The sequence below is a fragment of the Xiphophorus maculatus genome, chromosome 22 (genome assembly GCF_002775205.1).
Source record: "Xiphophorus maculatus strain JP 163 A chromosome 22, X_maculatus-5.0-male, whole genome shotgun sequence".
Taxonomy (NCBI): Eukaryota; Metazoa; Chordata; class Actinopteri; order Cyprinodontiformes; family Poeciliidae; genus Xiphophorus; species Xiphophorus maculatus.
Window position 1 is genome coordinate 8,647,205 of NC_036464.1, and position 17,479 is coordinate 8,664,683.

The 17,479-nt window shown below is 38.2% G+C and overlaps 1 protein-coding gene across 1 annotated transcript in view; it reads left to right on the forward strand.

The window, feature by feature from the left end:
- The window catches only part of LOC111606680, a 47,978-nt gene extending 32,661 nt beyond the window's left edge, over positions 1 to 15,317 (forward strand). Inside the window, exons 4-17 of the mRNA XM_023327817.1 lie at positions 2,424 to 2,524; positions 2,710 to 2,836; positions 2,949 to 2,998; positions 5,309 to 5,414; positions 5,680 to 5,838; positions 6,676 to 6,793; positions 7,123 to 7,184; positions 8,184 to 8,309; positions 8,410 to 8,504; positions 8,586 to 8,741; positions 8,820 to 9,016; positions 10,193 to 10,322; positions 14,308 to 14,501; positions 15,083 to 15,317. Coding sequence (XP_023183585.1) covers positions 2,424 to 2,524; positions 2,710 to 2,836; positions 2,949 to 2,998; positions 5,309 to 5,414; positions 5,680 to 5,838; positions 6,676 to 6,793; positions 7,123 to 7,184; positions 8,184 to 8,309; positions 8,410 to 8,504; positions 8,586 to 8,741; positions 8,820 to 9,016; positions 10,193 to 10,322; positions 14,308 to 14,501; positions 15,083 to 15,317 — 1,856 coding nt within the window. The remainder of the gene's footprint in view (positions 1 to 2,423; positions 2,525 to 2,709; positions 2,837 to 2,948; positions 2,999 to 5,308; positions 5,415 to 5,679; positions 5,839 to 6,675; positions 6,794 to 7,122; positions 7,185 to 8,183; positions 8,310 to 8,409; positions 8,505 to 8,585; positions 8,742 to 8,819; positions 9,017 to 10,192; positions 10,323 to 14,307; positions 14,502 to 15,082) is intronic.
- The last annotated feature ends 2,162 nt before the right edge of the window (positions 15,318 to 17,479 follow it).

Genomic DNA, 17,479 nt, shown 5'->3' on the forward strand with positions numbered 1-17,479 from the left:
GACATGGCTACAGTACCTAGAACGCCTCACATGGGAGTTGCAGAAGTTCCCCTTTGTTGGAGTCTCTTTTTAGCCATTGTGCACATATTCCCCAAGTGTGGTTGTTCAGCCTGTTCCCAGGTTTTGGGTTGCTGTGATTCAGCATGCGCTCCTCCCTCCGTCTTCTCTCAAAAAGCAGACTTTCCTTTCAAACCAATGGTACAAATGATAAGCATCACTTTTCCCTATCCATTACACAAATGTGCTGAAATGTCATGACTCTAAAGCTTTGCTTTGTTGTTCTGTCTGTGTGTCACAATGTGTCAAAGGCAAAATGTAGGATGCTCAGGATCTGTCTGTGCTAACCTGTAGGCAGGCTTACTCATGGTTTTGCTGTCCCTGATAGTCATGCATCTCAGACTGATGGATTATGTCTAGGTTGAATTTTAACATGCCTGAATATTCCTATCCTTCGTTTCTTTGAAGAACGTAATACAACGACACGGTAAAGCATTCATTTCCATAAATTTTCCACATTTTGTCATAAACTACTGGCTGACATCCACAGCACTGCATATTTTGCAAAACTGATCATTCTGTGGTGCTGATATACTTCAGCAGGGAAACTGGTCATACCTGATAGGAAGACAAGAGTCTGAAAAGACTTGTCTCGTATTAAGACAGTAAACAAAAGCGTCAAAAGTCATGTATGTATTAGAGAAGAAATCTAGAGGTGGTAATTCTAAAGGAGGTGTTGATATTCTCATGGCCTAGTCAAAGCCCAGACCAATTAAGAAGCTGGTGCAAGTCATAACAAAAGTCATTGAGTGAGACAAAGTGATTTTCTCAGAATATCAAAGACACACAGTAAATGTCTTGAGGTCAGCGATATGAAGGTACTCCCATGTGTCTTCAGATGTAGCCAACACTCATCAGTTCTTTCAGCCCGGCCTCGATAAGACAAGGGCTTGGCATACACAATTATCTGCCTCTGCTTAGCTGCAGGCCATATACTCTTAGAGCCAGGTGATGAAGAGACTGCTAGCTAAACACCCCTCCTTTTTGTGCTCTTCTGCTCCTCCAGGACCCAGACAAGATTCCAGTGCTGACACACATAAACCAATTACACTGTCTTATCTGCCTCTGCCTTCGTTTCAACTCTTATCCATGTCAAACCAGCTTTTCAGAAACAGCAAGCTAAAATGGGGGGAAAAAAAGTACTCATATGATGATGCTCATGCTTTTCTTGGCTAGCCTATTCAAAAAGACAACTGCTTTTTCATCCTAATCCTTTAACCTTGAAATTTATTGAAGTTTAGACTGTCACAGTCACATCACTATTTCTGCCATGTGTGGCATGAAAAAGTCAGGGCTTAGCTTGATGTCATGTTTCCAGCCTCATTCGTCTTGCTTGTTATGATTGGACAAAATAAATGACCAAGTGATATTTGGGAAATGTAAGAAAAAGAGCTGCCTGTGGGAAAGAATTTGGGCTGTCAGAGAAGCATGTCATCCACCAGACAGACATGCTTGTGTTTGGCTGGTTGCTCAGAAACTCAATCTACAGCACATTGGAAAAGTATTCATACCCTTGAACTTATTCACATTTTATTGTGCTCTCACCACAAACTTCAAGTTATTTTATTGAGACTTTAGATAAGCACAAAGTCCCACGTAGTCATAAACTCAAAGCACTGAGATTCATGGGTTTTCATGAATTGCAGCTTTTGCGTGTTTGGTTTCCCGTTCCAATTTTGAATATTTTATTTGCCTGGTCTTCAGACTGGAAGTGAACAACAGCTACAAATGACTTTTTAGACTCTCCCCTGTGGGTTTTGGCCCAAAATGCTAAAGAGCTGAGCAATGTTTCAAATAATTATCTGAGAAAAAGTTGTTTGTTTTGGTAATTTTCACCAATAGTGCAAAGAATAATTTTTGTTGAAATATTTCTTTCTATTTAGGCTACAGACCACATGCTTTTTTCAAAGAAATATTACCTACACTCCAATTTGATCCCAGCTACTAAATAATGCAACCAATTTCAGTTATTTTACCAACAAGAACAACCCTCAAAAACTGTACCATTTATTGCACCATTTTTTAAAGGCAGGGATATAACTTCCTAGTTAAAATGATTTACTTAGGTTTTTGGGTGTTAACTTTCAAAAAGTCCCCTACTAGATAAGTGCTTTTCAATTTTTTTTTGTAAACATTTTCTATCCTTTCTCCTTCATAATAATTAACCACTTTTTCCATGTCTGTGAAACAAAATCTCCATAATATCCATTCAAGTTTGTGGTTTTGACATGATGAAATTTAAAAGAATTCAAAAGATATTAATCCTTTCACAAGGCACTGTTCAGCATTAGAATCTACAAAAGCTTACAAGGACTAAATCTAAAGCTTTCTCTCTTTGTTTAACAATTTGATTTGTTTTCTTCTAGATGACTTGGGCAACAGAGAACTTATCCGTCCTGACATGCTGAAGAAAGATCTTGACCAGCTTCCTCACACAGCCCGGATGGAGGCCTTTACCTTTCATAGGGTATGACTACTCCTAGCTCGTCTCCTCACATGTGTATATTGCATTTTAGAATCTGTATCTGAAGCTGAGTTGCAGTACGGTGAAAGTTTGCTAAATAATTACTACTGGCATATGACAATGTGTTGAAATAACTTATATTTGATGACTTTGAGTTGATTAGATATAGGACTGTTATCTAATTACAGCGACCATTAACACGTTCCTGCAGTCTCGGAGAAACAGTTCAGACTTCTGCTTTCCATACATCAACACAGACCACAGATCTGTGCAAGGAAAGAAAAGGATTACTTCAGCAAAGGCGCATAACCATTGGTGAGTTTGTCTGCACATTATGGATCGCTATGGTGCATAATGCTGTTTCTCCAGGTAATGGGTAACTTCAATACTGTCCTTCTAGCATTATTTTTGTTGTGTGTCTGTCCAGCTTCATATGAGCCTCATTCAGCGGATCAGAATGGAAACTTCGCTGACAAGGTACTCTAAAGAAGCAAAGTGGGGCCTAAATAGTATAGCATCACCACACAGTTTACTGATGTTGCTTGCTGAATATTCTCTGTTTAGATTTCCCTATCTATCCTGGTCTTATGGCAAAACAATGAGTGTGCAAAAAGTCTCAGGAATTTACTCTTGGTATTTAAATTTTCCAAACAAGTATCCTTGTGCCTTTCACAATTTCGGTGTATGCTTAAACTGAGACAATTAGTTCAAAAGAGAAACTCACATCCAGCTAAATTGCTGTTATCAAGGCTAAGTTTAGTGTGGCTACAACACCGGCTTTGTGTGAGTTATTTACACAAATACACATTTTAAACCAATCATTATCAATATTCCCATCATAATAATTTTGGGTTTTTGAATAAGTTGTAACATTTTCCTTTCTTCTTTTACAGTTGACTTATAATGCAAGACACATTTTCCATAGGTCTTGAAAACTAGAACTGGGTTCACCAGAAAAAACATATTTCTTTTGGTTCTCAACAAGCTTTTGACATCATTTTGTTTGGGTATTTGGCCACCTTTCTTATCAGATTTGGTAGAAGGTTCTCAAATAGGATCCATGTTAGTCAGCATGGAGCTAGCCTTTAAACCCAAATCATATATTTTTCCATCAAGAGAAAGTTAGTTAACTTCCATCTACAAACCAGTTATGATGTTAGTTGGGTATTATTGTTGTCCACTTTATTTTCTGTGAATTTACAGAGAAGTAAGTTAATAGTTTAATCTTAAGACATATTGTGTCAATAAAACCTCTTTGGGAAAGATGTGGTTTTGTTGATGTGGAAAACTGAACATTTCAGCAGGGAAGCTGGTGAAAAGCTTCAAAGTGTTGCACTGCAGGGTTAGGGTCAGCATGTTCTCTTGTAATCCTGGTGTTTCTGTACTTCCCAGTACAGAATCGGCTTGGTGAGACGGGGTGGCTCCTGTGTTGTTCTTGGAAAGCCTAACCAATTTCCTTTCTCATGAGGTTGATAGTTTGTGTCAGGTTGCTGAAGCTTTGACAGAACTGGATGCCTTAACACACCAAATACACCAAAATCAGTTTTGGGATAAATAAAGCAAGCTAACACTGAGCTTCTGGAATTACTTCAACCTCAATCCAATGGAGAATTGATGGGATATCCTTAAAAGGGGGTTGAAAGCCAATAAACCAACAAATTTAGGAAGAGTGGTCAAACATACAGCCAGATATATCCCAATATGCTGTTGATGGCTACAGTTTGTGGTTTTATGTAACTTACCAAAGGATATTTATCCAAATATTAGTGGAAGTGTATGAAATATATTTGAGCCAGGATGTATAATTTGACCCAGTGTGGATTGGGAGAAAAATCCCCAATATTTCACATTTGTCCATTTCTGTCCTGTGTTTAAAAATCAATCTTTCCACCCTGGAAAATGCACAGCTCAAATAAATGGTTAAAAGCCCCAAATTATGTAAATTAATGTCTGACTAGAACTGTAACTACATTACCACAATTTTTTACTACATGACAAATGTTGGCTAAAATGTGGATATAATATTATTTACCATGATTTATGAAAGCATCACTAGAACAAACTATCAGTTCTTTTAAAATCAGCCACCATCATAGTTGAAAGCATTTCCAGGTAAAAGTAGGGCTTTTTTAAGCCAATCAGAATGTGGAACCAAAAAAAAAGAAAGAAAAAACAACTCTCAAAACTGTTGTTTTGGTTCTTCAGGCTGTTTAAGCTCTTTACAATGACTCAAATATGTTAACGAGCTGCAACATGTCTTAACGGGCATATCCAACTCAGTCATACTTATTTCCAATAAGACGGTGACGCAAACATGGACAATTCTGGAATTTTACCAAGTTTTGTTTTGAAGTGTTGCCAGAAGCAACAGTGAAAGCAAGCATCATCTCTTCCTTTGTCAAAAAAACAAAAAACAAAAACAAAACAGCCATTAACTAATCTCAGGTTAACGACAACATAATTAACATGACGCAATCATGATGTTTTAGAAAACATTTATCTTCATACAGCATGAACGTTTGCCTTAGAAATGTTTCAGCTTTACAAAAGATCATTGCCCTACACATCAGCAAATGACACTCAAACGTAAAGTAATGCATAAATTATTAATGTTTTGTTTTAGAGATCTCAGAAACGGCCAGAGTCAGTTTTATTATTTGATTAGGTAAGAAATTACGATATAAATACCCAGTGTTTTGCAACATTATGTTTATAAAATAGGGTTTCCATTGCATGACACTGTTGCTATGTGCTGCAGAATATATGTATGCATCGTCTCCCTCTCAGGATTTATACAAGCAAGAGGCCAAATCCCTCAGTGAGCTGAGCATAGACGAAGTCTGCCAGTGGTTTACCAGTATTGGACTGCAAAAATGTCTCCCTTTAATCCGAGGTAAAACATCATATTTTAACTCATCACCCAGCTTTTCTTTGGTATGCAGCAAAATATATTTAGAATATTTATGTCACATAAAGTAATTATACAAGCAGTTTATTGAACATCATTAAAATTTTAGACAGAACTTGATATTTTCTTAATGTTAAGAGATGCAGAGACGCATAATTGCCTTTTAGAGAAATCTACTTGTTTTTCATATATTAAAAGTAAAACTTCTGCATGCATGTTTGTTTATGGTGTCTTCTCTTTTCTCTCTTAGAAGCTAAACTGTGTGGATCAGACATAGCCTCAGTAGATGCCAACACACTGGACATCCTCCACATCAGCTCACTGGAGGACAGAGAGCAATTACTGTCAGCTATCTATAATGCGCTCCACCCTCCCAGCACCATCACTCAGACTCTTGACTCTTTGCTTGGTATATTTCACCTCAATAGGAATGTCCCAGTCAAGCATTTGTTTCCATTTAACAATCAGATTAGCTGTTTATGGATACCACCTTAAATCTATTACAGTCAGTGCCATGCATTTGCTTGAAGTAACACATAATTACCCTAAAACATTTTGTTCCTTCCGACAGTTTTCATATGAAGTAGTTTACTAAATGGAAAGCCTCCCTGCTTTACAATCTGCTTTGATATGCCTTGTTGATAATCCATCGTGAAACATGTTAAAATGCTGTTTCCAGTTAATTCTGAACAAACTAAGGAAAAAAGTTATTTTCCTTCTCTTAGAGGTGGCATGATGTATTTTCCAGGTACATAGTACCATTGTACAGCACAATCAAACTCAAAATTTGATTTTACTTAATGCACCCTCTTTAAAAAACTTTGCTTTGAACATCTTAATTGTTGTTGAACCATTAATGGCAGATGGTCCAACTGCTTTGCATACTCCAAAGAGTAGGCCACCAGGCACAGCATCCAATACAGTCTCTCTATCACTGCGAACATCATTTAAAATTATTAGAGAAAACTTACAGCGATCTGCATGACCCATTATTAAGTTTTACAAACCATGTAATTTGGTTGTGCAACATACAGTCTTTACAATTCCTTGGTTAACACTGTGGTTGGCTGGCATAAAATTACAGGCATTACTCCAACAACAGGGAGTTGAGTTTAGTGAGGAAGTACGATGCTAACCATTAAAAAATGCCTCGACTGGGACATCCAGGCTTTAAAGTGTAAAGACGGTTTTAGACTTGACAAAATAAAATAAATAAATGTCTGCTTGATATTTTCTTTTCACCCAGTGACTTTAGAGCCAAGTAAGGTAGAAACGTTCACTACAGATTTGGCATCCATGAGCAGGTCCACATCCTCTCCCCATGTAAGCTGCCTGAGTATGAATCGGCGTTCTTTTAAGTTCAGGTAAAGGGCATATACTCTTTAAACCTTGCACATGAAATTAAAAAAAAACCTGCAGCAGGTCTGTAGCTACTGGGTTATTAGAGGGAAACCATTACGTGTGATAACATCGGTATCAGAGGCCTTCTGCCTGATACCGCTGCTGCATTCTATCACTACAAGCTACAGAGAACAAAAGTGAGAAACCTACTAGGGACCTGCTGCAGATATTTTAATTAGTTTCTGCTGGTGCCGTTCCCTGAAGCCAATAACACGCACCACAGTATAAACAAAAAACTACTAAAGGAAAAAGCAAGTGTTGTTTTTATTCTCATGGTTTTGCTCGACAATAGGAACAGAAGCCAAAACCTCATGGCACCAAGGAGTTCTCAGATGATAGAGATCACAATTAACGGTGAGTCAACACAGTCACACAAACTTAAATAGTAAACGATCACTTATTCCCTGAAGCAGAGACAATTAATAGCTTGCAAAGTATTATTACCCCTTGCCTCTTCCCCATCTTGACACATGACAATTTTCAAAGTATTTCATTCACTTTTTAATTGATTTATTTTTGATTTAATAAAAAAGTGCATTATTTTTAAATAATATGATGCAGCCAACTGCCATCAGACATCATCTAATTACTGCATTGCTACTTCAGCTGAAATTAATTAAATTTCAGTATTAATGCAGCTGTGTTTTGTAAAAATCTTGTTAATGAACATTAAAGAACAAACAGTATCATGAAAACCACGTGACACCAGAAAGATCAGGATTAAAGTTGTGGATAACCTTAAATACCCAGTACTTTGAACATAGCAGAGCACCAGAATAATGGCAAAATAATATAGGGAGGATTTTTCTACATTAAAGAAAGGCAACTGGTTGAGTTTGTTGGGAAGGATATGAAAATGGACAAAAAACCCCCAACGTTTCTTATCAATAGAGTTGATAATGGACCAGTCAAAGTCCAGGTTCAAATCCCAATGAGAATATGTAGGAAGACTTGAGCCATATAATCTGACTAAACTTGAGCTATTTTGTAAAGAGGTCTCTACATGTGCAAATCTACACATAAGACTTGCCTGAGAAACTGGAAAATGATGAGCACCACACTTTTCAGATATCTGACTGAGATAAATATAGTAAACCATGTGTTCAGTTTGATTGTTGATTTCTTTTACGTCATAATTACTTACACCACTTTGTGCTGATATAGTTCATAAAATTCCACAAAATCACAGTTTGTTTGTAATGTCAGCAAATGTGAAAAAGTTATAGGGGTGTGAATACTTTTGGAAAACTCTGTAAGTTAATGTCTTCTGTGTAGATCTGAGCTTGTTAGGTAGATTTTTAAAATTATTTTGAATGTGTCTTAAATGACTTAATTTCAATGCAAATGTTGCAGCATCAGAACAGATAGTCCATCTCAGGACTCCAAAGGAAACAACAGTGGGAAAAATCATGGATTCATGCATGAAAATGCTTGGATTGATGGACAATAAGACTCTATTCACACTAAAAGAGAAGCAAGGTGCTCAGATAATCAGCAATATCCCCATATAGTTTGCAATAGCATACAGAGGTATTATATGAAGATGGTATTAATATAACTTTGGGCTTTATTTCCTCAGATTCCTTTGAGGAGCTGTCCCTGGATCAGCAGATAGGAACTTTATTGAAGACACCATTAGAGAACGGGCAGCTGGAGCTGCATCTGTGTAAAGTGGTACTGAACTTTGATACAGTATTCACAGATTTTACACTGTGCAAGCTAACAACAAACTTTCTGCTTGATTTTACATAATAGGAAAAACAAATGAATTCTGCATCAGAACTTAATCTGAATATGAACGGTGAAAAAGGCATCAACAGCAAAAATGCCCAGGTGAACCAGCCAGGTAAAGAGGAGAGGATCCGGGAGCTAAAGCAGCAGGTGGACTCGCTGCAGAATGTCATCCTTCAGGTCTGTTATAAAAATCAAACACCCCTTTTCAATTCATAGTAAGAATTATGATCAATTTTGTCCCTTTTACTCCCCAAGGTCCAGGAGCTTCACCACGGCCTGGTAGCGTTTTGCTCAGAGATAAAGAACATGGAGCCAGATGTGAATGTGGACAGGCTGAGTTCTGCTGAGCTGAAACAGAGGCTGGAGATGGTAAACAGCCAACTGGAGGAGAAGAGGCAGAGGCTGCAGATCCTCAGAGACAGCATTAACAACTCAGCTGCTCATAAAAACAAGTAGGTGAAGTGTCTTTGTGGAGGTGGTCTAACCTCACAATGGAGAGAGACTGGACTCTTCCCTCTTCAAGTGATGACATTTTGCACTTTAAAATGTTACAGTCGGGGAATAACACCTTTAATTTTAACAAACGAGGTGGAACATTAACACTCTTCACCTTTTTTTATTTACATCATAAGAGATAGTCAAGTCATTAAAAAAACCCAGTTAGTGAGGATTTTTCTTCTTACAATGGTTGAGAGTACCAGAGAGACTTTGCTTTATATCATCATTCTTCTATAGCGGTGTCCAAGTCCTCAAGGGTGAGTAGATTTTTCCCATGGTCCAACATACCTTTAATAAAAAGTGGTTCATTAGGAGGTTGCTGCAGAACTTTTTGACATGCTGAGGAAAAAGGTGGAGCTTTAAAACCAGCGCTGCAAGCAGAAACATATCTAAAGCTGGGAGGACACCAGCTCTTTAGGACTAGAGTAGAACACCTGTGCTCTAAAGCAGGGGTCTGTTACTCCAGTCCTCGAATGCCACTGCTCTGCAACCTTTGAATGTATCCCTGTTCCAAAAGACTAGGAATAAAATGAATGGCTAATGACCAGGTTTTTGCAAAACTTCCTGACATGCCAAGGAGATAATTCAGGTGTGTAGCAGCAACAGTACATTAAAAAGTTGCAAAACAGGGGCACTGGATGACTGGTGTTGCAGATTCCCTGCTGTAAGACACCTCAAAGTCACTGGATTGTTGTTATATTTTGGAAAACAAATAAGGGAAAATTAGGATTTCAGTTGGTACTCCTAAAAAAAGAGTTTAAATCACCTTTCTCTTTGAGAAATCCTGTGAGGATATCTGTTAAGGCATTTCTAGTTTTAATTATTCTTCTGTTTGTGCTCACCTTATTACCTCTACTTATTCTGTGCACCAGTTGTTTGATCTTATCAAGATATCTGCATTACTTGGATTTAATTTGCATTAAGAGATTTTCCTGGGTGGGCCCAGAGATTCATTGATTTTTTATGGAGACTGAACTGTCTGCCATATTTCTTCAACTCTGGCCAAAATTCCCATAAAACTCTAATCATAGTATAAAATGTTACTTGTAACTACTAATTTTGCTAATTTTATGTGACTACCTGTATATATATCTGTCACAGTCTCTGAAATGTGGTCTCTTTTCATTTAGACAGCTGGAGGTTCATCTGCTGGAAAAGATTAAGCTGAACTGCCAAGTGTTTAAGGAAGAAATTACCATTGTACATCTCAATCGACAAGCTACTCATCTCCTAAATGCCTGGCAAGGAAGCTCCATGAAGGTACAGCAGATAAAATTAGTGTCTTTCATTGAATGCTTGCATCATTGCAGAGTTTAATTTGCAGATTTAAAAAGTGCTGGAGTTGAGTCTGTTGAGTTTAACAGCATGTGAATGACAGTTGCACCAATATGTGGGAAAGCTGTATCGTCTGAGACGGAAAATGTTTTCATTTCCAAAAATAAACACTGAGAACTGATATGTTCACCAAAACAACTGCAGATACTTTGAGAGGCATGTTTGGTATGGAATAATAAAATGATTTCAGCACAGAAGTAGCAGAGTCAAATTTGGTGTTTTTTTGGAGAATACTGTGCTTTTAAGCTATTCTTAACCATTTCAAAGAAACTTGTGTAACTGGCCTTTTTTCTTTCAGACATTCCAGATCTGATGTATAAATCAGTTTGCAGTGACATGTTAAGATTTATTTGTATACGAAAATATTTAACTCTTAAACAGATTAGCCCAGCAAAACAAGGTGATCACAGCTATTTGAGAAGATACTCCTCCAATCAAAACTATTGTTGATTTGACATAACACAGTATTGCATTAAAGAGCACAAATCACTGTGTTTCAGTGTCAGAAAACTTGAAAATCCTCAGAATATAATGCAATTATATTCTGAGGATTATATTGCTTAATATCACAAGCAATATCAATTGTTTGTGATATTAATAAATCACAAGCAACCTTTTGTTTGCAAGGTGGATAATTTTAAAATTCACATTTCTGAAACATTTGAGTCATGCCCAGTGAAGGCGAAAGGCTCTACCATAAATGGCATATGTAATGGCTGCCTTAGAGCCTTTTACTTTATATGGCTGCAGAAAGGTATTAATACAAATGACCATTATAATGAGAATATGTTAAATTAAAGCTTATTAGACTAACAGAGGCAGAATACGGTGAGTGCAATGATCATTGATACAGGAAACTTGAATAATCTCTTTGGAAGTAAAAAAAGTAAAGAGAATGGTTTCTTCTCACCTAACAAAACAGTGTCTCTACTGAAAGTATATTCTGAACTGGATTGTTAAACATTTATTTTGGATTTAAGGACAGGAGCAGCTACAAGAGATGGCTAAAACAAGGAAGTCAGTAGCCAGACAGTTGAGTTAACCAAAGGTTTTGTTTGTGAGCACATTATTGTAGTGCAGCTACATAAGTAAAATTAGGACTATGCTAATAAAACTTTGTCTTGCACAATCACTGCAGAAACTGCATCACTGACTCAAAATGTTTCAAGGAATTTAATGTTTGAATTACAATTTTTGTACATGCGGTCACTCATCACCATGGTGAGTGACAGGCAGACAGTATTTCTCCTCCTAGACACTTTTCCATCACCTTTTTGTGTAATGCACTGATGTCCAACTTTGGTGTTCTGTATGCATTATTATTGATTAGCAACCTTTGATTGAAGTCTAAGCTACCATTTCTTATTGTTTCACTCATTTTTACAGGTTTCATTTTCAGCTTTTGGTCATGGAAATGAATTCAGCTATTGTGAGCAACAAGAATGAACACCCTTTGAAAAGGAAAGGTTGTTTAAAAGAGAATGAACAAGCAGACAGAGCAAGTAATTTAGACAAACCTGCAGTGTTTACTGAGAAAAGGATGTTTAGCACTGACATTTGAGAGCCTGTGACCATACCAACAAAGGAATGCATGTGACAAAAGATACTGGGAGAGTGAAATGGAGAAATGGGCCAGTATGTGTAAAACTATCTGCATCTATCCCCCAGTGGAGCTCCCCTTCTTTTTTAACGTGGCTCTTTTATCTCGTCGGTGAAGCCCTAACGAGATGCCATGAAAGGACACACGCGGTTTCAGCTTTGAAAGGTGCTCCGTGTCACATTGCCGCCCCCAGGCCACACTTTTTTAGGTGCTGAGTTTGTGGGAAAAGCAGCAGCACTAATGTTTATCATATGACCTAATCAGAGTTAACACACAGGTCAGAGCCAAGGAGCAGTCTGGGAACTGATAGAGCTGCTGTTCAAATAAGGAACAGACCGCCCAGTGTTTGCTCCTCGTAGGCTGCCCCAAATTTCAAACAATAAGGAAATATTTCATCATGGGCCGTCTAATCACCAGGATCGCCTGCAACTGGAGAGCATCAGTAAAGCAGCTGAGAGGGAAGGAGGAAAAGGGGAAAGCAGAGGAAAACAGAGACACAGATTAAGGAGTGTGGGGGGAGAACATCAAATGAGGGAAGTGACTTTAAATAATCCGTTTAGCTTTGATGGTTTTAAAACTTCAGATGGACAGTGGAAGAGAAGAAAGCTGGAAAATTATTAGTTCATCCAGCCCTAGCACCTAAGTCCTCTACGTGCAAAAAGAAAATTCCCCCCAAAAAACCAACAGAAAGAGCATCTTCAATTTTAATCTAACTGCACTCCTGTTAGATTATTTCTCACCATTTCATTATCTTCACTGAATAATTCCTGATGTTCTCACTTACTTTGGATTAGTTTTGTGGAATAGTACCGTATGTCTGCCTCAGGCAGACAGGGATTTCATTCAAAGTTCCGGATAAACAAGAAAAATATGAACCTGAAAGTCCTCAGGTTCTTAAAATGTGACCAGAACTGAACAAACTGGAAGGGAAAAAATACATATTAGAGTTTCGTCGAGGGGCTTTGCCTGCGTTTCCGTTGGTATATCCTGTCTGGCCCACTTGTCTAGAGAGAGAGAAGCTTTAGCTTTGACCCCTGACCCTTGCAAGGCGGCAGCTATTGCTGCAAGGCATTCACACGCCATGTGGGGGGAGAGAGAAGTATGCCAAGAGGCTGGATAAAGGGCCCGTTGGAATTCAGTGGTCAGACTCACAAGTTATTTCTGATTCCTGCAAGCTTCTTGCGGCGTGATCTCTTTTGGAGCTAATCATTATATCTTGGTGGTCGACTGACTTTGACGCAGACTCAGTATTTATCTCTTGGGAACTTTCTTGTACTGTAGTGGTGTGTGTAACTTTAAAGGAGGCGATATCCGGGTTATTTTTATAACTTAGTGGCACATAACAAGTTTGACAGGCAGTTTAGAGAACAAAAGAAGTCAGAGTGCGTCAATCACCAATGGTAAATTATGCTTTGCATTGAGACCTAAACTGACATTAAAAATTAATTAGTTATATAACTGCATTATCTAAGCTTGGTGAAAATGTTTGTTTTGAATGTGTGCAAAGGTTTCCTGTAGGAACTTAAAAACATACAAAAAAACATAATGATAAATCATGTTGCATTTTTGCAGCCATTGAATGCATCAAGAAATCTGCTTATGGGGAGAATTGGACAATATTTAGCATGGTCTTTGCTGACCAATGACTAGCCAGTCAGAAAGTATAGAATCCACACATTTTCCAAATATTAAATACACCACACCTAAGAGCGACTGAAACTCATGCTAGAAAATACAGTTGACTATTCCCGGTTCAGAAATTGCTAAATTTTCTGTGGAACATAATGCTAAGCTATTCATAGAAAGTGTGTCTATTAATGGATATTTTGTAGAGCTTATCTAAAATATTTGAAAAAAATCCAGCTTAGAAAGCTGAAACCTGGGTGTGACACTACTTGAAATGCTACTGACTGGTGTTTGCAAAGCAGCTAATAAAGAACTGTCATTTTCCTTGACGCTTATTGGTTGTACCCACAAGAGGGACGATAAGCAAGACTGTGGAAATTAGCTTCCAAGATAGTTTCCACTGTGTGTTAAGGTATATTTGGTTTTTCAACAACAAATATAAGCAGCTATAACCTATTATGAGTTTCTCAAATACTCACTGATTTCAGCTTTGTGGTCTCTAATTCCCGTGAATACCGGGGGTTCACTGTGTAGTTTTCATGGATACAGACCAACAGCTGTATTTACAGGTGACTCTACAAAGCATTGAATCAAGTGGGACAAGTCTAAATGCTACACTAGTAAGACTTTTATTTTCTTAAAAAAATACTTCTTTCTTTGAGTTTTTGATTCATGTTATTACAGGAGAAAGCTCAAAAACAGACTTCAGCTTTAAGCAGCTTGAGCCAGCTTGTGACGCCTCAGTCTCCAGCCATGCTGATGGTCGTGCAAGAGAAGCAGCTTCCTGATGGGCATTATGGCTTCACGTGCTGCCACAGAGATGACCAAGGACTGGTGGTGGTGAAGGTGGACAACTCCCACCTGTTTGTGGGAGACAGGTAAGAAAGGAGCACTAACAAAACTATCCTGGGCAGATAATTTAGGATTGCTGACTAAAGTGTGTTCACAGATCCCCCCCCTCCCCTAGCAAGTGAAAGCAGATCTTACTCATTTCTTTCATCGGTGCATTTTTTTATGCTCAGTAGCTATGGAGACTCATTAAATAATAGCCCCAAAACAAGCAACAGAGTAATGTAATACTTGGATGCAGAAGAGAGTGAAAATGAGCAGATTAAAAGATGTCATGCATTTAAGCAATTAAGGAATTATAGTCAGTATATTGTTAGAGAAACAAAGCTGTTAGAGACACATTTTCACATACTCTCAGTGGTGTTGTTTTTGCTCCTAGAAACAATTTTGCCATGGAAAGATTCTAGACTACAGAGCAAATAAAGAACCAACGGAGTCGAAAACAGTCTTTTGTTGTTTTTTTTACAAGCTAATAAAATGCTACAGGCCATCTTTCCTAATGTAATTCCTATTTGGCTATGAATGCAAGAAATTATCATCAAGCTTACTGTAAAATATATATTCTTCAGTATTTGTTCATCATTTATTACCTAACACTTTGTCCTCACAGACTCGTGGAAGTGAATGGGGCGCCGGTGGTCAGTGCCACCCTGGAAGAGCTGAAAGATCTGCTGCGTCTCGGACCGTGTGTCCAGATTGTTGTTCTTCGCCAGCCTCCACCTATTCTGGTCTCTACTTGTCTCAAGCAACCGGTTATAAGTCCAGATCATGTCCAAACACTCTGGCCTCAAAGGGATGAAGTGACTACAGAAACCGCACCACAGAGAAAGATGATGGCCATCTAACAGTAGGCATACAGAGCATCGGAAAAGTAGTCATACCACTTGAACATTTCCACATCTTGTGCTAGAACCACAAATCCTTGATGTATTTTATTGGGATTTTATATGATTGGCCAAAAAGGTGTATATTATGAAGTAGAAGAAAAATGATGAAGGTTTTCCAAAATATTTCACAAGCAAAAATCTGCATAGGGTGGTCGGTATTTTTGTTTTCCTCTTTTTTACAAGACTTTAAGCATGTAGACTGGGCTGGCCAAAGCCTTTTTGGGGGCTTAAGCAGATTTTAATTTAGGGCCCACCATAGCAACATGTCAAAATCAGATACTTTATCATTCCTAGGCTATACTATTTCTGTAACATACTTACTACTATTAGCGTCATTTGTAAATAGCTTACATCATACCGGTGTTATTATGGCTATTGATTCTAACTTTGCAAGAGTAGCAAACAAGCAAAGTTGCTCTAATTGAAATGCAGAGGGGTATGGCAAGTGTGGCATATTAATTCAACTATTTGAACGTAACATCTGCAGACAAACACCAAATTTACAGTAAACAAATTAGCAAGTTTGATATCTTTTGATGTAAAAATTTTGTCAGGTGTGTAAAATGTGCCAAACGTGCAAACTGTCTCTACAAAACAAAATCAAATGATGTGCTTGGGGGCCTAGTGGTTTTGGGGCCCTAAGGAGTTGCTTAATTTGCATTTGCTTTTGACCGGCTCTGAATGAATAGGTCAAAGTATATTTGTGAGTTAGAATGGCCTAGTCAAAGCCAAGACGTACATCCAACTGAGAATCTGTGATTAGAATTGCAAATTGATGATTTCATCCAGTCTGGTTGAGGTTCTACTATTTTCCAAAGAAGAATGGACAGAAATCTTTGTCTTTGCTTGGCTCATCATTAATGGCAGGAAATAAAAAGTAAATATTGACACAAAACTATCTTGCATTCTGGACAATGATTTCCAAACTGACTGCAAGGAGGACCTGACTTGATTAGGAGACTTAAAAGGCTTTCTGCAAACTTTCACTTTGCCAACTTGACACCTTAGATCCTCCCAAATACTGTTCACAACAGACTGCTGCTTAAATGAAAGGAGGTTGGGTCTTTGTTGGCAAGCCGTAACATAATCCACTGCATTGCAAGAACAAACCCTTGGGCCCGGAAGTAGCCCATTTATCAGCCCCCTTTCTTCCTGCTCTTACTAAGTGGCAGTGGATCATGCATGTCTGACAGAAAGACAGCACAAACACTACCAAACCCTGACCCAGACCCCGAGGGGTCCAGAGAGCCTGAGAGGAAAAGTGAGGAACTGGTTTTGCTTGTCTCATGATGAGAAAGGTCACAGGTCAGTCACCAACACGTTTGTGTTTTAATGGTTTTCTAATCAAAGCCAAATGAGCTCCGTATAATCCCGATGATGACAGAGGTGGCATTTGCTGCTTGCCAAACTGAGCCACAGGGAGGGAGGAGTACCATGCTGGCAAAACTAGAAATGTGAGACTTCTTTACAGGCATGGGAAATTGAATTCCTCCACGTTGCAACATGTTTGTCTATCCACTCACACAGAAGAACTATAATAACAAACCTCAGAATGTTTAACAATACAATGAAAAGTGTATTTAAAAACAGTAACAGTTCAATGCCAGGGTTTGGACTTGAGATGCTGTGGGAAGGAAGAGAAAGGGAATAAATTATTAATGATCATGCTCAGAGTCAAAATAGCATTGTGAAAGCAGCTGAGGTAGTCTGGTCTTCCATTCAGCGCAAAGAGACATGGAGAGAAATTCCCAACTCTATAAAATAAAGCCACACAAAGGCTGAGGAGAAGGAGAGAATGTGTCATGGCTGCCTTCATGGAAACAAATTAACGCTGGAGAAAATGAGACTAAAATCCTATAAACACTAATTCTGGCAAGACTAGAAAGAGACGGAGGGACTCCCAGTGACCGACACAATCCTCTGAACACATACTCACAGACTTTGATATTCCTGCTATAAAACTGTTGCATGTTGTCAATCTAATAAGCACAAGAAATCCATCTGGTGAGGATTTAACTGGACATACTGAAACCCAAACATCTGATTCAAGACATTAAAGGTTAGTTTACGATTTTTGAAATGAGGTTCTGTTAAAATGTTAAAACCAGTTAATAGCTGAT